This window comes from Ambystoma mexicanum, chromosome 10 (assembly GCF_040938575.1).
Source record: "Ambystoma mexicanum isolate Mex_15411 chromosome 10, UKY_AmexF1_1, whole genome shotgun sequence".
Lineage (NCBI taxonomy): Eukaryota > Metazoa > Chordata > Amphibia > Caudata > Ambystomatidae > Ambystoma > Ambystoma mexicanum.
In genome coordinates, this window is record NC_090932.1 from 1,593,929,104 (window position 1) to 1,593,949,549 (window position 20,446).

The window sequence follows — 20,446 nt, forward strand, 5'->3', positions numbered from 1 at the left end:
GAAAATGTTCTGAGCGACTATAACAAGTGATTTTACTTACCATTGAACGGTGATCATGTACTGCATATTCCCCTATTGGTTTACTCACTTAAGTATTGCTCACGTTTTCTAGTGTGTTGATTAGTTGAAATAGTACTTACCTGAATATAACTATGCCATGTGCATATAGAATACATGTCTATTTCACTATAACTACAAGTGTGTGAATGTTTCTTTGGGCCTACGCATTTACAGAGTTCATTGTACTTACCTACAGCTCACATCCTCCTTTTAATATAAGCCCGGCTGCTCTGCCATTTTACCAAACCTTTGGGTAGTACATACCTATACTAGGAGTTGGGGCCAGTTTACCAAGGGATAGTTTTATAGTGTCACCTGTTGGTAGATTTTAGGAAAAGTACCACAGCAAGGATCTAATCCACTCCTGGATGGATCTCTGGTTCCAGTCTGTCATACGTTCTGGAGAGAACATCGGCATTCTTATGTTGGGTACCTGACCAATGTTCTATGGTGAAGTCAAAGCCTTGAAGGCTAATGGACCACCGGACCAACTTTGGATTCTCCCGTCTTCATCTGCATCAACCATCTCAAGGGTTGGTGGTCAGTTTGAAATCTGAAAGTTGATCCATACAAATATGGTGTAAACGTCTTCAGTGCCCACACAATGGCAAATCATTCATGCTCAATTGTTGCCCACCATGTCTCTCTATCTTTTAATGTTCTACTGATTAAGCAGATGGGATGCTCCCTGCCTTTGTTATCCATTTGGCTAAAGACTGCCCAAATTCTTGCCTTGGATGCATCAGTCTGCACTAAGAAGGCCGGGTGTAATCTGGAACTCTCAGCAGCACGGGAGCTTTAGAGAGGGCATCTTTCAGCCCCTGAAATACTTTCGAACACAATCTTCATTCCATTTCACCTTCTTGGGGTTTTTGGAGAAGATACAGTATTCAAAGGAGATGCTGTGGTTCCATAGTTCTCTATGAAATTCCTACAGTATCCAGTGAGGCCTAGGAAGGCTCTCACTTGTGTTTGAGAAGTAAGGTGGCCCAGTCTTGTACAGCTTGTAATTTGCTAGGCAAGGGTTTTATCTCACTCCCTCCTACCTCATGCCGAAGGTAGACCACTTTACCCTGACCGACTTTATATTTAATCAAGAATAAGTCTTTCACACAAATGCTGCGCCACTGTTTATGGGGGAAAAAAAACCTTGATCTCAGGTTTGTTTTTCTTAAGGGTTTTAATACACATTTTTTTGAGGTTGGCCCTTTAGGAGACGCGCGTTTCATCACAGCAACTGACTTCTTCAAATCAGGGACATTTTATGTTCCAATATATGTTACATTGTCATATATAATCCGTTATCTTCTTCCTTGCATGTATCCATAAGGTCTTGAGGTTTGTGTCATCACTGCTGCCGTATTTTGCGGGTTTAATCCCCCTGCTAAGTGTCTGCTTCCAAATCCCTCGCGTCAGCTCTCCGATAGTGACCGTCAAACCAGAGAACAAGATTTGTGTTTTTTTTTTAATAAACAGTGGCGCAGCATGTGTGTGAAAGACGTACTCTTGATTAAGTCTCACAGAGTAGGGGAAAATTCTGTCTAATTTCAGGCACGCGTGACAAAAACCTAAATGACTTAAAGAGGGCGCAGAGCACCCTAAGCTGTTAACCCTGAAGCTCACTAAAAGCAACTTTATATTTACTTGCCTTTATGATCATATTGGCCTGGTGAATAGCTTGCAACACTTTCTCAAGATGGAGAAGATGTTCCTCCCAAGTGGTGCTGAACACTGCCATGTAATTGTAAATGTGTAAAGAGCTTATACACAAGTAAAGCGCTTCAAGGCTGGAAGGTAACAAGGGAATCCAGTTGTCATTCTTAGGCCTTGAGGATTCTGAATGATCTACCAACAATAGCTAGCATACTAGGCCAGAGGCATAGCTACTAGTCAGTGGTTGACAAAAAAAAGGAGAAAAGGGGGGGCAGAGGGGATGGAGCACACAGATCAATAAAACTACATTTCAGACTGCTTGGTAGTTGGTCATCCAATGCACCTATACATGAGAATATCAAGCACAACCAGGTTAGGCAGGGGAGACAGAGGACCACCGGACCGACAGTCTTGCAGGGCCTAGAACATTCAAGGTCAAGGCTGTGCAAATGCGCAGAACAGGAAGTGCAGGGGAGGTGGGCAAGTGCACCCAGTCCAACAGGGGCCTGCGTTAAGTGCAGAGTGGCTGCTCCTCTCATGGAGCATAATGCAGTAGTGCCAAGCAGAGTGCAGAGGACCAGAGGCAAGTGCAGGACTGGCCGGGGAGCCTGGAACCTGTGGGGCTCTGGAGGTGCACCAGGCGACCAGTCAGCGAGCTGTGCAGGTTGGAGACGAGAAGGAAGGAGGGAAAGAAGCGAAGAGAAGGAACAAGTTACTTACCTGTAACTGTTGTTCTCCAGCATGGGTCTGGCATGGATTCACATGCTCATGAATATTCCCCGTCGTCAGGCTGGGAATCCTCGGTAAAGAAAAAACCAGTATCAGTTTCGTTTCTGATCTGTCTTTCGTAGTAATAACCAATCACTGGTCTCTGCGTCATACTGACCACAGCCAATGACTGCCCTCTACCTAAGCACCGCCTCTGGCAGCCATCTTCAGATTTGGAAGCACGTGAAGTGGCAGTATGACCAAGTGAAGAGCCGCAGAGGGGTAGGCGGGAGGGTTCGCATGTGAATCCATGCCAGACCCATGCTGGAGAACAACAGTTACAGGTAAGTAACTTGTTCCTTCTCCAGCATGGGGTCTGGCATGGATTCACATGCTCATGAATAAAGAATACATAGCAGTACACACATGCACAACCACGGGAGGTGGCAAAGGCTCAACATTAAGCATCACATCAACTCAACATTAAGCATCTTACCTCCTCACCAGGCTCACCTCAGGCGAACAGGTTGCGCAGCACTGCTTGGCCGACCCTGGACTCCTCCCTGGAATCCCGGTCGACGCAGTAGAATTTCGTGAAGGTGTGCGTCGACCTCCACGTAGCAGCCCTGCATATGTCCAGCAGGGGCACACCAGATAGGAACGCCGTGGTAGCTGCGATCGCTCTGGTGGAATGGGCTCTCGGACGGCCAGGCAGCGGTCGGTTTGCCAACCGGTGACAGTACATGATACAGCCGGAGAGCCATCTGGAGATGGAAGCCTTCGAGAGAGCCTTCCCCTGATTGACAGGTCCAAAGTTCACAAAGAGTTGTGACGTCTTCCGAAACCCCTTCGTGCGGTCCACGTAGAACTTCAGCGCTCTAGCTACATCCAGCGAGTGCAAAGTCCTCTCAGCCGGCGACGAAGGCGACGGGAAGAACACAGGTAACACCAAGGGTTCGTTGAGATGGAAGTCCGACGGTACCTTGGGCATGAAGGAGGGGTGCGTCCTGAGCACTACCCTCGTGTCGTGGAAAGTCAAGTACGGGGCCTTGCAGGAAAGGGCCTGGATCTCTCCCACTCGTCGTGCGGAGGTGATGGCCACAAGAAAAGCTGTTTTCCACGATAGAAACTTCAACGGGGCCGAGTGCAGAGGCTCGAACGGAGGTCCCATGAGCTTGGTCAGCACCACGTTGAGCTCCCACGCTGGGGCCGGAGCCTTCACCGGCGGGAACGATCTGAACAGTCCCTTCATGAACTCTTTCACCAGACGATGAGACCACAAGGACGTCCGCCCCGTGGTTCTGGTGTATCGGGAGATCGCAGCAAGATGAATCTTGATGGACGCGTGTGCCAAACCAGCTTTGGCCAGCGTCAGCAGGTACGGCAGTACTTGGGGAGCCGTAATCCGTAGAGGGTTAATCTTCTGTGCGTGGCACCAGACAGAGAACCTCTTCCATTTGTGTCCGTAGCATTTAAGAGTCGAGGACGCCCTGGCCTTTGCAAGAACCTCTCTGCAATCGGCCGGTATGTCGTATCCTCCAAACTCTAGCGCTGCAGGAGCCAGGCCTGCAAGTTCAGCGACTTCGGGTCGTGGTGGAGGATGGCGCCTCCTTCCCTGGAGAGTAGATCCGCGTCCGCCGGCAGCTTGATCGGCGGGGACGCTGACAAGTCCAGAAGGTCCGGGAACCATATCTGCCTCGGCCACGCAGGTGCGACGAGGATCATCCTGCACCGTGACCTCTTGAGCTGGTTGACGAGCCGGATTAGCAGAGGCAAGGGAGGGAACGCGTAGAGGAACAGGCCCTCCCAGGGGAACGAGAAAGCATCGCCCATGCTCCTCGTCTGGGGAAACCTGCTGGCGAACCTCTGGCACTTGGTGTTCGTCGCCGTCGCGAACAGGTCGATCTGGGGTGTGCCCCACCGTCGGAAGAGGCGATCCACCAGATCCTGCCGTAGTTCCCACTCGTGGCACGAGCGCAGCTCCCTGCTGAGTGAGTCGGCGATGGTGTTTTTTATCCCTGCCAGATGAAACGGCACCAGAAAAATCCCTTGGGCGACGGCCCAATGCCACAGGTCCTGCGCCTCCTTGGACAGCGCTGGGGACCTGGTTCCGCCCTGTTTCCTGATGTAAAACATGGTGGTGGTGTTGTCGGTGAAGATCCTCACCACCTTGCCCTTGAGGGACGGAAGGAAGGACCTGAGGGCCCAAAACACTGCACGGAGCTCCAGGACGTTGATATGCAGGGACTTCTCCGTCGGGAGCCAGAGTCCCCTCGCGTGCAGATTTTCGGTGTGCGCTCCCCACCCTTCCAGGGAGGCATCCGTGGTCACAGTCTCCTGGTGGGCTGGGGTCTGGAAGTCCATGCCCGCCGTCAGATGCGCGCGGGTGCCCCACCACCGTATCGCTCGTCGGAAACTCTCGTCGAGCTTGATCCTTTCCTCGAAGCTGCCCGTCGTCTGGATCCAGCGCGCATCCAGGAATTCTTGCAACGGGCGCATCCGGAGCCTGCACATGGGAATGAGGTAGATGCAGGAAGACATCATCCCGAGGAGGGACTTGATGGATCTCACTTTGGCCGCGTCGGCCACCAACATCCGTTGCACCTTGCCCAAGATGGTCCTGGTCCTCTCCTCCGACGGGGAGGCCAGAAGGGACACTGTGTCGAGCCTCGCTCCCAGAAACAGTGCGACTTGCGCGGGCACCAGGTGGGATTTGGCGTAGTTCACGGAGAATCCCAGGTCCGTGAGGAGTTGGACGGTCCTTGCCGTGTGGACCACGGCGAGCTCCTTCGTCTTGGCGCGGATGAGCCAGTCGTCCAGGTAGGGGTAGACGTGAATCCCCTCGCGGCGCAGCTGCGCCGCCACCGGTGCGAGGCACTTGGTGAATACCCTGGGTGCCGACCGTAGTCCGAAGGGAAGGGCTTTGAACTGGTAATGACGCCCTTGGACCACGAACCTGAGGAATTTTCGGTGCCCCTTTAGGATGGGAATGTGGAAGTAGGCATCCTCCAAATCCAACGACGATAGGAAGTCTCCTTCCTCCAGTTGACCCAGGACGTGCTGGAGGGTGACCATCCGGAACTTCTGCGCCTTGATGAACTTGTTCAGCCGTCGCAGGTCCAGGATGGGGCGCCATCCTCCCGTCTTCTTCTTCACGAGGAAGTATCGCGAGTAGACTCCGGAGCCCCGAAGCCTCTTTGGGACGAGTTCGATGGCGCCCTTTCTGAGCATCGCCTTTACCTCCAGGAGAAGTTGAGGGACGTGAAGTTCTTTCCTGGCCACGGGGGGGACGCGCGGGCACCTTCTTTGAAACTCGAGCGCGTGGCCCCGGGCCAGGGCGTCCAGCACCCAACGGTCGATGGAGATGGACTCCCACACGCTGACGAAGCCCGCCAGCCGGCCTCCCACCGGGGTGCTTCGGTGGGGGCCCGACCCCACGGCCGGTTCAATCCTGCTTGGACGCGGCCTTGCCGCCTTGACCTCCTTGGCGACGACGGCGGGGTCCGCTAGACTTGCCTCGTCCTCTGTAGGCCTCTTGCGACGACGAGCGGGCCGCTTGACGGTAGGAAGCGAAACCGCCGCCGGAACCTTTGGAGGCGCCCTTGCCTCCGCCGCTCCGAAAGGGCGTCCGTCGTTGCTGCAGGACTCCAAGGGCCCGGGCCGTCTCAGTATCCGCCTTGATGGCCTGAAGGGAATCGTCCACTGTCTTCCCAAACAGGTTGTTCCCGTCGAAGGGCATGTCCAGGACTCTGGTCTGGACGTCCTGCCGAAAGTCCGTAGCTTTGAGCCATCCACGACGTCGAAGGCAAACGCCGTTGCCCAGCTGGCGGAACGCAGTGTCGGCGATGTCCGTCGCCACGGTGATGGCGTGGTCCGAAGCCACTTCACCTTCCTGGAGGATCTCAAGGGCCTCCGCCCTCTTGTCGTCCGGCAGAAAATCCAGCAGGGGAGCTATCTTGTACCAGAGCTCCCTGTCGTAGCGGGCCACGATAGCCAAGGCGTTGGCCGCTTTAATCGTCGTCGCTGCCGACGAGATGACTACGTCCCATAGCATCCAATTTCTTTCCCTCGCCGTCCGGCGGGGAAGTCGATGTGGAGGCCGCACCCCCCCCCCGCTTTCTTCCTGGCTGCCGCGGAGACGACGGAGTCAGGGGTAGGCTGCGCCCGGAGGCATAGGGGGGCCGTGTCCGGGACCCGGTACTTTTTCTCGTACCGGTCTCTTCTAGCTGGCGTAGTGGAAGGGTTCTTGAGGAGGGAAAGGCCCTCATCCCAAATGTCGTCCAACAGAGGCACTGCGAGGACCGTCTTCCTCTTGGCCTCGCGCCGCTGATAAAGGAAGCCTTCCTTTTTCTTCTCCTCAGGGCAGAGTTGGAAAAGCTCGGAAGCCCTGGAGATCATGGAGTGGAAAGATCCGATCTCGTCGAGCGGAGAAGCCCTGGTGGGGGGCGACGACGGAAAATCCTCGTCGTATGCCTCGTCGTCCGTACCCGTCGCTGCCGTGTCAGTCCCCGTATCATCCCCTCGGGTGGACGGGGAGGAGGGCTGGACGGGGCGTGACGGTTGAAAAGGAGGTGGAGGATGGATCCTTCTTTTCTTGGTAGGGGGAACACCAGAAGGTCCCGGTTCTGGATCCCCCGACGGGAGAGGTTCCTCCGTCGGTAACGGTAGCCTCATCCTTATCTCGGTGCATAAGGACTGTATGGCCAACAAAATGGCCGCCGAGTTGTCTCGCGGCGCTGGCAGAGGGGAATCCGACGGGCGAGCAGGGGCCCCGTCGGTATCCTCGACGATGTCGTCGTCGTCACCCGCGTCGGGGTCCATTCTGACGGGCTGGCCTTGTTCCACGCCTAGGCCGTGGCTTAAGACCTCGATCAGCTCCTCTTCTGAGGTTGAGGCCGAATCTACGACGATGCCCTGCCCCCCCTTCTTCTTCCCCACGGAGGGTTTCACGGGGGTCCTATCGATGGGCACAAAAGAAGACTCCCTCCGAGGAGGCAGGGAGATTCTGGGCCCTGATGTCGCCACCACTGGCGCAGCCTCCACAGGCTGAGCCAGGGCCGCCGCGACCGTTTCGATAGAGGGCTTGGTCGGATGGATCAAGGCCTTCACCACCTTAGGTGCGCTCACCGCCTTATCCTTGAGGGAGGGGGCACTGCCACGCTCCTCCTCTGCCTTAAAGCTCGACCGGGGCCTCTCCAGGAGCTTCGCCGGGTGCTCGGCCTCCCTCCTACCCGACCCAGAGCGTTGGCTCGTGGTTGATGGTGCCGGGGAGGGTGCGCCCTGCCTGGCGCCCGTAGAGCCCGACCGTTCGGCGCTCCCGGTGCCAGCGGACTCGCGGTGCTTGGCCTTATGTTGGGCCTCCGTCGCCGGGGCGCCCTCAAAGGTCTTAGAAGACCGCTCGGGTTTCTTCTTCTTCTCGCCAGACGGGCTCTTACCCTCCAGCCAGTTGGCGAGACGTTGATGACGGTCCTTCATGGTCCGTTCCGACATGTTGCCGCAAAACGCACAATCCTTCTCCACGTGCGTTTTGTCCTCATGAAGGCAGTAAAGGCAGAAAGAGTGTTCGTCTTCCTTAAAGACGTTCTGCAGCTGGCATCCAGGGCAGACCCTGAACAGCTTTCCGGGCGTCGAGCTTCCCTTCTCCTGGGCCATCTCCGAGACCGGGCCTGAGAAGCTTCTGGAGTCCTCCGAAGTGTAGCTCGACGAAATCTTCACCCTTGAGGGGCACAGACGAATCCGACACGGGTCCCCGTTGATCGGATGTAGGATCGGTGGAGCTTGAGGCTCTTTTGACCGAAAGAATTGAAGTTTTTTTGTGAAAAAGCACGAAAAAAAGCACTAACGCTCGAGAGCAATAGCACGAGGATCCCAACACATGAACGTGCGGTAAAAATCTGAAGATGGCTGCCAGAGGCGGTGCTTAGGTAGAGGGCAGTCATTGGCTGTGGTCAGTATGACGCAGAGACCAGTGATTGGTTATTACTACGAAAGACAGATCAGAAACGAAACTGATACTGGTTTTTTCTTTACCGAGGATTCCCAGCCTGACGACGGGGAATATTCATGAGCATGTGAATCCATGCCAGACCCCATGCTGGAGAAAGGAGGTTAGCAGGGGAGAGGAAGAGAAGAGATAGGTCTTGAGTAGTTCCAGAACTTAAGGAGGTCCGGCTCAAGACGGAGAGAGGAAGGTAGGCTATTCCAGAAAGATGCACCTACAGAGGGTAAGGATCTACCACCAAATCTCTGTTTGGAGAAACAGCTCACCCGCAGAGAGTCGAAGGAGGCCGAGCGGAGGGCTCTGGAAGGAGAATATTAGGGAAGAGAGCATTGTAAATAGTAAGGGCTCCAGCCCCAGAAAGCATTGTGGACTATGCAAAGAAACTTGAACTTGATCCTTGCAGCCACGGGGAACAAGTGGAGTGATTTCAGCGCCAGAGAGATGCGGTCCCTGGGCTTGAGACCAAAGATAAGTCTTGCGGTTCTGTTCTGGATAAGTTGAAGAGGTCAGAGAGTAGAAGTAGGAAGATTGAGAAAGTGTTGCAGTAGTCCAGTCTGGAGAAAACCAGGGCACTGGAGACAGTGAGCCTCTGGGGGGAAGGCAGAATACCTCTGAGGAGGAGCAGTTGGTAGTGAGAATTTTTGGACATGTCCGAGATGTGAGACGAGAAGGAGAGAGTTGAGTCAAAGGAGACCCCCAGATTTTTTGCCTCACTGGTGGGTGGAGGCAGGACCAAGGAAGGCCGGGCAGAGTGAGTGGGAAAGTGGAAGCAGGGGTCCCAACGAGGACGATCTCTGTCTTGCTGGCATTAAGGCAGAGATCGTTTGCAGCACACCAGGACTTAATTGCAGTCAGTCAGGAATGAGCGAGGAGGAGAAGGAGGAGGTCCAAGGTAGCGCGAAAGAGCTGTGCGTCATCCACATACCACTGAAAGTTGGAGGTGAAGTCAGAGATCATGGGGCCAAAAGGGCCATATAGACATTGAAACATCAGGGGGATAGATTAGATACCGGGGGGATACCACAAGTAGAGAGTGATAGCGGAGAGAAAGGACCCAAGTTCCACCTGTGAAGGACGGTCAGAGAGAAAGGACAAAAGTCACGCCATGGCCTCATCTGTGATGCCCTGGGTATCACGGAGACGGGTGATCAGGATGTTATGGTTCACTACATCAAAAGCAGAGGAGAGGACAGGGGGAGAGTTAGAGTCAGGGTTTGAGAGCAGGTCTTCACTGGTGTTCAGAAGAGCAGTTTCTGTGCCTCTGGATGCCCTAAAGCCAGATTGATGGTCATGAAGACAACCAACAGATTCAGTGTGGAGGTTAAGCTGCGAGATGACCAACTTCTCCAGGTGTTTGCCCAGGAAAGGAGTGATGGAGATCGAGCGATAGTCATAGCATAGTCCATGCTTCCCTGGCTCTTGCCCATCAAGCTTGGAAGCTGCCTGCTGACACAGACCTTCAAGGGAGGGACATATTCCTTGTCCCCTGCTAAAGTCTGTCCTAGAGGGTCCACCTTGTGCAAGTAAAGTGTGCAGCTCAGGGTGGTCCTCTAGGATTCAGATCCTCTGGCAGAGGAGAATCTCCGCCACCTGTTTCACCAATGGGTGGTTTTTCAGGCGATTCCTCTTTCACCAACTCAGCCTCAGCTAGTGGTGGGGGGTGAGAGGAGGTCACTGGGGTGACCTGGAGCTTTTCTTTAATGGAAACTCCTTTCTTTGAAGAAGGTTTGGGCTTGAGGCACTTCTTTCCTTTTGAGACTCTGGATTTCTCCTTGGTCTCAATAGGGAGGCCTCTTAAGATTTCCTGTCTGGATTTTCTGGTAATCTTCTTAGAAGGGGGCTTTGGTGTGCTGGAGACTACACCTACGGTCTTCAAGTAATTTCCCAACAGTACTCTACCAGGCACTTCAGACTGAACACTGACAATAATCCGGACAGTCATAACATTGCATGAACGGTAGCTGGCATTATGGGACACAATTTGTGAGGGCCTCCTGCTAACTTGGTGGGCCTTTTGGATGCCTTAGCTACATCTTGAGATTTGAAGAAACTTTCATCCACCACGGTTATGCTAGCCCCAGTGTCTCTGATGGCAAGGGTGCCCTTGTCATTTACAAGTACACTGTCCTTCTATTATTTAGAATTATCAGGGATGGAGTTTTAGACATCTATATTTTGTTGTTCCCACAGTCCCAGGGACACAAAAGAAACTCTAGCCTGATCACCAATGGGTTCTTCAGCTGGAGGGTGAAAGATTGCACCCGTCATAGAAGCTTCTCCCTCTTCGGTGAAGGCTAAGGAGACACCCGGGATCCCCTTTCACATGGTCACCGAACCACGAAACCACACTTTTACCAAATGTTCTTTCGAATGGGGGTTTCTGGTAACCACCCCCTGGTTACCTTGTTCAGCAGTGGTGTTGGGGTGGGAGGGAGCATACGCAAATCTCCCTGACCAACTGATCCACATTACGATAACCTTGGACCCTGTCTGGGGGAAACCTGGATGCGTAATGGTTGCATTGTGCGTTCTCTTGTGCTGTGAAGAGATCTAGGTCTGGTTGCCCCTATTGTTTGAAGACGTTGCATAAAATGTCTTGGTGTAACTGCTACTCGTGATCTGAGGGAAGGTGTATGTTTCTGTTCAACCTGTCTGCTAGACAGTTGTGTTCTCCTGGAACAAGTGACGGGAGGAATACATTTTGGTTTGAGAGACCAGTTCCAAATCCTTTGGGCTAGTGTCCCACCTTGTTTATGTAAAACATGACAGTAGTGCCATCTGAGGCCTACAACTCTTTTCCTCGCTAACTGATATTGAAACACTGGTAGGGCCTTGAAAACTGCTAGTAATTCTAGAAGGTTGATATGCTTCTTTGACATTGTGTTCAGATGTCGAGCAGTCTGATGAGATATGTGCTCCCCAGCCTGAAAGAGATGCATTTACTGTCAAAGTGGTCTCTACTGCAGGGTTGAGAAAGGATTTTCCATTTAGCATGTTCTCCCTTGACCACCACTGCAGTGGTTGAACTAGAGATTGCAAAACAACCACTAGATTGCCCCAGTGTTGCTTGCTTGAAACCGCTAGACACTGATGAATCCTGCAGAATCCCCACAGAATCCCTGCCTAAAGTCTCCTCCCAGGTGGCAAGTGGAAGGCAGACGCTTCCTGATCCTAACCCCGGGGGGTAGTATTCGCCGGAATGGATCACCTGCGGGAAGAAAGGCCCCAAGAGAATAGGAGGGTTCCGTTAGGAGAGACGCAGTACTTATGTAAAAGGGATGAGACTGCCAAGATATCCAAATACCCAATAGCTTCTTGTCAGAAAGGCTTACTTTCTTTAAGGTAACAAACATATTGTTAATTGTCAGGATTTATCATTTTTATGCTTCATCTCCTCTCGAGACCCCCAGCACTTTTAGCTGGACTTGTTGACCTTTTTCTTTCAATCCTGAACGAGTGGAGACTTTCTCCTCATTCATTCATTCTTGTGGGCTCTGTCTTTTGGAACTCTATTCTTTATATTCTACTTGTCCTATGGAGTTTGTCTGCTCCATAGCTCTTAAAGGCATCTGTGTTTCCACAACTGCAGCACACAGCTCCTTATGGGCAGTGTTAGTTGGGACCCTTCGGGTCTCCCTTTAAAATTATTTTTCTGGATCCTCAAGTAACTACAGTTCTTAAGGATACTTCATATCTCTCCCAAAACTATAGTCTGAGAGATTGACACACACCAACTTCCGTGAAGTGCCAAAGGTATACCTAGTATCCCCATTCTCTCTGCTCCTGGGACTTTTTTGTCACATACCCAATCACCTAGTAATGGCTGGTGGCAGTGGACGTGTTCTACCAACTATTGTGGGCAGGCAGGAAGTGGGGGAGGAGTCTCCCCCCGCCCCCTGTCCTTTGTCTGCCAGAGTGCCTGAATAGGTCCAGCTCCCACAGGGAGTCTGGCTGTCCCAATTGGACAGCCAAACGACCCTTTCTGTAAAATGCTGCGAGAGATTGCAGAGGAGTGTGTGCTTTAACTGTATTAAAGGTGAGGCTTCTGGAGTGTAAAGCAAGTCGACCACTGGAAACAGAAGTAACGGAAGAAGAAGACCAGAGACGCCTGCAGACTCTCTGCAACACTGAAGCGACCACTGCTGTCCTAAGCACGGTTTCTGTGCAACAGAGGAGCACCGAAGAGGACTCCTCTTTGGCTGGTGGGAACAACCAGTCCCCAAGACAAACTTGGAAACAAGCCATTTCCTGAGCTGCAGAACCCCAATACCAGGAGACCTGCTGCCAATTTCGAGTGCATCGTCATGGAAACGCTGAATCGGTCCAAATCTTTTCTGACCCCGTAAGGACACTCCATAGATTCCATCCAACTCGACCAGACCCCCTCATCTGAGTGTGGGAATGCAGGCAGCGAAGATCGAACGGGCGATCCGTATCCTTTGTTGGTGCTGCAGAAAAGGCACCAAAAACAGAGTGAACCAAGAAGTTGCTCAAAGTCGTGCCCCAGGTCCTTCATCGAGCCAGCTGCTGAGACCCTGTCCATTGTCCTGCCTTCAGTCATCAGACCAAGGAATCCCGAGGTCGGGTCCAGAGTTGCAACATCGCGGCGCATACAGCACGAATATTACTTCTAACCTAAGGTACTGTGGGGAAAAGGGTATCGCTTACCAGATTCCAAGAAGTCACTCCAGAGCATTGGAGTGCACCTAGAGGTGTCCAGGGTCATCCCCTCTTAACTCAGACTCAAGCTGCTGCTTGTGTCCCTTCATTGAGTCCTTTTACAGGTCTCCCTTGTTAGTTAACTTGCTACTTCTATAACACTAGAGACTGGAATAAATCCACAGGAACTCTTCGTATTCTGCTGCTTGTCAAGACTTTGAGCTCTCCCCGAAAAGCCTTTAGCTAGGGTTGCGTTTTGGGACTTAAAATAATTATTGGTCGAAGAAACCCTCTCTAGACATTGAACTGGGCTAATGCTACACTAACCATTTAAGTGACTTTACGATTTGTGTTTGAAGAGTAAATGTATTACCGTATGAACTGTTAAAAGCCGCAGGTGCGCGTAATAACCGATAATACGATAACATTGTCTTTCCCTTTCTAATGTTAATACAAATGTAACCGTGAACAAACACAATAGTCAAAGTGTCCTTTGAAGTGTATTCTCCAGTATTTTGAAGTGTTCTAGTGTAAACGTCTAAAGCATTTAAAGTGATTCTGATGTATATGAAATAAATATATAGTTTTATATAAATTAAAAGCGTACGTTTCTTTGGTGTGCATGTCTAGCTAAGTTTCAGTGTACTTACCTACAGCTCACATCTTCCTCTTAAGATAAGCCTGACTGCTCTGCCAAGGTCCCGAGTTAGTACAGACTGATACGAAGAGTTGGGTATCTACAAACCGCTGGGATAGTTTACTCAAGTCTCACCTCCAGGTGGGACTCTGGGAAAACTCCCCATATAATGTGATCCTGTGGAAGACAATGGTTGCACGCCCGGTGCGTTTCTTTCCAGGGATATTTACGAATGCAAGAAGGGCAACATTTTAAAGGTGAATTTTCCATAGTAGAAGAGAAACGCAGCACAACGAGAAACAGGAAGGGAAGTTAGGGCAATAGACACTCTAAGATAAACGGTATATGACCTCCCCACGCTCTCCCTACTGCAAAAGGCTGAAGCCCGGTGAGGCCTGTGTAGGCCGCAGTTAATGTCTGTTCGACGAGGGCTTCTCTTTGACACAAGTGCCGTCCGTCAAACGCCGAAGAAATCTTGGATGCGGAAGACGAAAGGTGATCGAAATAGATATATAATATTAAACTTGTGGTGATAAAGGCATATAGCCAAGGAACTCCACAACGTGCAACTGATTATGATGGTGGAAAAAAACAATTTGAGGGAACTCAGCACGTGAAGGACCATGGGTACGCAGTGGACGTCACACTAGGGATAGTATTACTAACATGCCCAGTCAAAGAACCTTTTTGTGTTTGGAAAACAAATCAAGTAATACTGTGACTACTGATAGATGTTGGCATCCGCATAGCTTGTGATCTAAGCAGAGCCACAAGCCTCAGAAATAAATATTTAGACCGCTATACGACATTTAAAGCATAATGGGTCAAATAATGGGCAAAGTCATAGGTTTACATTTTATGTGGAAATTAGATTTGCCGAACGTTATGTACTAGCCGTTGGTTCCCCACTGGTAGTTCCTTCCTGGTCACTGCTGCATAACCAGGAGCCGCTTTCAGATCCTGCATATCAAATCTTAATTTCGATCCCTGAACATGTCCAGAGTAAAGGCGCTTTCCTCTAGTACAATCTCATGTGTCATTCCCTGAAGAGCCTTCCACCTCTTGACTTGCTTAGTTGTGGCAGAAAAGTATTTTTTACCCATAGGGAGTGCTTGCCTTGTAAAGCCGATCTTTCTTGCAGAGCTCAACGCTCTGTTTCCAGCGGTTGTTGCCTTTGTACAGGTAGGCCGCTATCCGTCTGAACTCGATCAGCTCATGCTTCTCCAGGCGCTGGGCCAGGCTGATGTTGTCAAAGTTATCGTAGGCATCAATGGAAGCACGCAGGCCCTGTAAGACAGTCAAAGACACAATCACATCATATATAGAACACATTCAACCAAATCCATCTAGAACACTGACCCATATCTTCTCCCGCCCAAACCTATTGTTTGTGCCCACGAATGAACCCAGCATAACCTTATCAGAAAGATTAGCAGTTTGATGGTGGCAGGTTTTTACGAGTTACACAGTAAAAAAATTACTAAAAAAAGAATACCAAAATGTAGAGGCAAAAATAACTTGACAATACCAGCAGCAGTAATTAAGAAAACAAAATATCCTAACTTAAATATTTCATTTGAAAAGTAAAATGGATCAAAACTATTCATGGCCAGAATCAGTATGGTTTAGAAAAGTTAAAGCGAGCTGAAATGGTATTTGGGGTGAATAGCTGAGCACAACTAATGGGATGATGGGTTTAGCTGGGGGTGGTATGGTGGAGTTTCTCTGGTACTGCTAAATCATTAGGAAATCAAACATTTTCAAAACAAACACAAGTGTGTATCAAATTAGCTTTTTTATTAAAAAAAATGTAAAAATGCTTAATTTTTACTTTCTACATTAAAATGTGTTTATTTGTACTGTTTATACTGCTTGTAAAATGTGTTATTTTTCGCAGCTTCATTTGAAGGAGGAGGTGATATTTCTTTCTGGGGAAATAGAACGAAGAACCGTTTTTATATACAAGGGAGGGTGATATGCAATGTTTAAAATATAATGCAGCAACATAATCTGAAAAACAGCTTATAAGTAAACCTGCGGCTGATGTGTTAAATGCACACAAGCACAAGACATCACCGCTCATTGCATTTGTGAGTGTGGCTGAATGCAGCCCAGGGACAGGTTAGAAATGGGCTGCATAAGCGGGACATAGGTCCTGGCTGCAGGATGGGGCAATCACAATATCCCAAAACCGAGTGTTGATGAGATGTTTTAGGACGAGTGCTGCCAGAGGAAAGGGGGATGGCGGCATGACGGTATTGGTAGTCTTTCTGTTTTCTGCACTTGAGCGCTGGTGTCGGACTAATTACCAGGACAAAACTAAGTGATCTGTACAGTCATATTCAATAAAGTAATGATCAAGGAAACTACCAGCTGGAGAAGAATTGGTCAGTGTGTAGAAACCTCTATCTGGGCATAAGCGGCTCTGCAAGTCCATAGACATAGCACTGCACTGTTTGGTCAGGTTTGTGGCTGTCAGGGATGGCTAGACCATTTAAAAAAGCAAGAGCAGTTAAAAGAGGAATATTCAGGCTCAGGGAAATACGTCCACAATTGCAATCTGGACATCTTACTGGCTGATACTATAAAATATATTCAGCTGTGTTTGCCTTAACCAATGGGAAACCAGATTTCTCTGGGCTCCCATATTAAAATTTCAATTAGCCAGTCCACACTTTTTGTCACCATTGGAATTCTCCTCACCTGATAGTCCTCCTCCTCTGTCAGTAGGTTGTTCAAGGCCTCATTGACACCTTTGTTGTTGTGGTTCTGGACGGAACGGAGGTACGGCTTCACAAGAGGCAATTGGTTCACCTAATCACTCAAAGAAGGGGAAACATCCTTAAGAAAAGGTTGTGTGGCCTAGAACTAGTGAATGCAAAAAGGCACTAAGCAGAGGTGCGATTCATTGTATATGTATTGCATGGTTTACATTTCACCCTATCTAGCACAGGGAAGAAGACAAGCATTTTTCCACAAATTACACTTCTATGATCCTTTCAAGTTCCGCATTGAAATCTAAAACGTAAAACAAACACCCACATTCAATCCCTCAAACTAGCAAACCAGGACTCCATTGATACTATGTTCTTTGCTTTGCCTTGCCTTAATGCAAACCAAGAAATACTGTGGATGGTACTGTTTGTGTAGATAAAATATGAGAGCACACACTATTTAATGAACATCTAACAAGTCTGCACTTGTTTTGCAATTTCACACTTAAGTGGTATGGCATTAGTCTGCTCACCTTGGAGAAATAGCTGACCGTCCTGGTGTGGTCTAGACGAGGCGAGAGAACCATGAGCAGATCATTGAGCAGGAGTGGTTTGAAGTCCAGGTAGTATTGCAAGGCTCGGTAATACAGTTCCACGTTGGCCACCTGCAAGTTGGAGGGAGGAGTGCAGGGGAATGGGGCAGTGGGAGGAAAAGCACATGTTGGATTAACAAAATATCCTGAGGTAAAAATTTTACCAAAATTCAATATTGTGTAAAAAAATACATTGAAACGCAAAATGCAGTTGAAAGGACACTGCAGAATTAGATTACCACAGACCACTGGGACCCCTGACTGTGAATATCTTTAATAACCCGCCAAACAAGGGCCCAGCGGCAAGTACTTTAAGTTGGTACCTGGAGACAGTTCCAGGAAAGCAGAAAGACACAGAAAGTAAACGCTGCTTTTTGACCAGCACCTCCCAATGGAATAAGAGGGCCTGGGTCAGTCAGTCAGTCCCTGCCGCTCTGCCTCAATCTCCAGCATCACGAATGAGGGAGCAGTGTTTGATGGACACCCGACCCTGCTTCCTGCCCGAGGGTGTGCCGGCAAGACGTCCGTAGCAGCTGTGGAGTGTGCAGCAGCCTGGAGCATAGTCAACAAACAGGTAAGCATTTTATTCATAAGAAAACGGTGTGTATGTACACGTGTGTGCATATGAGTGATTCTGTGTTTGTGAATGCTGTATGTATATTCCCAAGGGTGTAGAATGGGCAGAGTGAGGTGAGAGTGGTGGATCTAATAGTGGATTAATGCTTTTGAATGTGTGAGAGAATGAATCAAGATTGTGGGGTATGTGCGAGTAAATGAGTGCAGATAATTGCTGAATGTGCAAATGAATTAACGCTTCTTCTGAATGCACGAGGATGTGAATTGGGGGTGAGGGGTTGTACACATGCATGTCAGGCGCTGTGTGGGTATGCAAACTACCAACATTGCCTCTAGCCAGGTCCCTGTGAAGCCCTGCTCCTCTGTCCTTATCTCAAGATTATCCTAGTCAGTGCCTCGACTTCTAGACCGTTGGAAACAACCAGTCTCGACCCCTGCTTAAGGATCTGTGAATTTTGTGCTTTCTAGTGTACCTGGACTAAGCGGTGGACTGACCAGCTCTCACTTTGGCTACCTGGCTGCAGGGTCATGTTTCCGAATACATCCTTGGAACTTGGAGGATCTTCAGCTTCTATAACAAGACGCCTCGTCCCGTGTTTTTAGACATCTTGCATCAACGGAAGCTGTGCTGGGCCTGCTACTTTGATCATCCACTGACGATGACCTATCGCTGCCCGACCGTGGACCATGGTGACTCCTGTTGCAACCAGTCTGCTTCGCTCCCAGGGGATGCCTGCTCTGCCACAGTCTTCCTTTTTCACAAGGGTGCTCAGGTGGAAGGTGCCTGGAACCAAGATTTAATCATTGCAACAGACTAACACTAAATCCTGTGTCTGCGACCCCATTGCCTCCCTCGACCAGACCAAGCAAACAAGAACATGGCCGCAATGGAATTCTGAACCTCAGCAGTGGTCTCTGAACTCAGTCATGGCGTAAGTTAACAGAGCTGGTTCTCCACCCCTGACCTCTATAGGATTACAGGGGCGTAAAGTCCGTTCCTAAATCACTCATTGGTCGGTGGAGGCCTGGTCAAGTATTCCTTCCTAGGACTACCCTAATGACTTTCAGTGAGGAACACGCTACTTACCTGCAGCTATTGTTCTTTAGCATGAGTGTCATGGATTCACATGCTCATGAATATTCCCCATCGTCAGCCCGGGAATCCTCAGTAAAAGAAAAACTTTCTAACTGTCAAAATGCTAGTCCTCTCCCAGAGCCCCTCCTCCTCTGGCAGCCTGTTCGGGAGAATTTTCAGAAATGTGCTAATTTCCTCCACCTTAGGGACCCCCCCAGCAACTTTGCTCCGATATTGATGACTTGATTTCTTTAACCTAGAAAGAGAGAAAGAGAGAGAAAGAGAGAGAAAGAGAGAGAAAGAAAGAGAGAGAAAGAGAGAGAAAGAGAGAGAAAGAGAGAGAAAGAGAGAGAAAGAGAGAGAAAGAGAGAACAACTTTTTTCCCCACTCACTCACGTGTTTTAATGTGCGTTTTGAACTCTGTTTCTTTTGGTTATGGAGTCTGACAAACTCCATAGGCATCACCTTTTACATTGCGTCACATAGCAGCTTCAGTGCAGTGGCACAGGGAAGTCTTCCAGATTTTCCAAAGGTTTAAATACCTTCTCTGGGATAAACTACCGTTTCCCAGAGCGGTAAAGAGAATTTACTTACATTTGTAACTTTCTAGACCCAGCACACACTATTTTACAATAGGGTACTGGAGGGGTTACTTAGTATACCCTTCGTCTATCTTCTCATGTAACAATTTTAGGTTACCCTTTCCTCACTGAATGGCTGGTGGCAGTGGTTTACTTTTAACTACCGTGGTGTGCATTTACGGCGGGCTGCGTTCGCGACTGCACTAAAGCACCCAAGGGTGCAATTTTTGTCAAAACGGCCCCAGTCTTTTTTCACCATTTCTTTGTGGAAAGGTCTTTCTTCAAATTTACTCTGCGCGCAAAACCAGGTTTGGTACCTTTGTTCGCTTTGCCTTTGGCGGGATTCACAAGTGCAGCCCGCCTCTGGCTCCAGGGTGTCTGGAGTGGGTAGGAAGTGAGGGAGGTGCCTGAAAACTCCCTTTGATTAGTCTCCTACGAGACCCAAATGCACTCTGGTGATTGGCCGGCTGACTGTTCGGCAAGGACAGCCACCCTGCTGGGTGACTGGCAGCTAGACTGGAATGAATGGGAGAAACCTGAATAAAAGGCAAGGCTTTTGGATTGGAAGGCTTAGTCGACCACTGGACGAAGGAACCGAAGAATAACTTGAAGAGGACACCTGCTGCAACTCCTGGACCGTTGGTTTGCCCAGTGAAGCCCTGCTGCTGTGCTGAAACTCCAAATTCGTATCGACAGAGAAGCCCCTGCAAGGACGACTTATCCCCTCGAGTTGGTGGGACCAATCAACTCCAAAGTAAGCCACGTGGATATCTTCTCAGAGCTGGTTGAATTTCCACAGAGTTGCTGCTGGAAAATGAATAGCCAGGGAGAGGAACACCAGATTGTGTGCGTTGCTTTGAAATTGGCCAAGAGCACCAGGAAGATTCTCTGACTCCCAGGAAGAAGGACTGACCAAGCCTGAATCCCCTCAACAGAGTGCAGGACCCAAGAAGCAAGGAAAGTCCATCTCGACAGCCAGAAACCGTGGTATTGCTATTTGCGGTAGTCACGAGGAGTTGAAACACTGAAGTGCCACTTGTTTGAAGATTGTCGGTTGCGAGCAGTGACCGTCCCATTGTAAGGCAGGAGTCGCCAGAAGTCCCCCCTCTTGTCCCCACGACTGAGGCCCAGGAACAGTGAGATCTGCAGAGCTGCACAGGAACAGGAGTTATCTGCTGCACTTGTTCTT

The 20,446-nt window shown here is 50.0% G+C and overlaps 1 protein-coding gene across 2 annotated transcripts in view; it reads right to left on the reverse strand.

Moving 5' to 3' along the window:
- CLTCL1 (clathrin heavy chain like 1) overlaps positions 1-20,446 on the reverse strand; it is an 804,099-nt gene that overhangs the window by 131,982 nt on the left and 651,671 nt on the right. For both annotated transcript variants that reach the window (XM_069619951.1, XM_069619950.1), the window contains exons 27-29: positions 16,966-17,097; positions 16,422-16,532; positions 14,835-15,005 (exon numbers count right to left, since the gene is read on the reverse strand). In XM_069619951.1, coding sequence (XP_069476052.1) covers positions 14,835-15,005; positions 16,422-16,532; positions 16,966-17,097 — 414 coding nt within the window. The remainder of the gene's footprint in view (positions 1-14,834; positions 15,006-16,421; positions 16,533-16,965; positions 17,098-20,446) is intronic.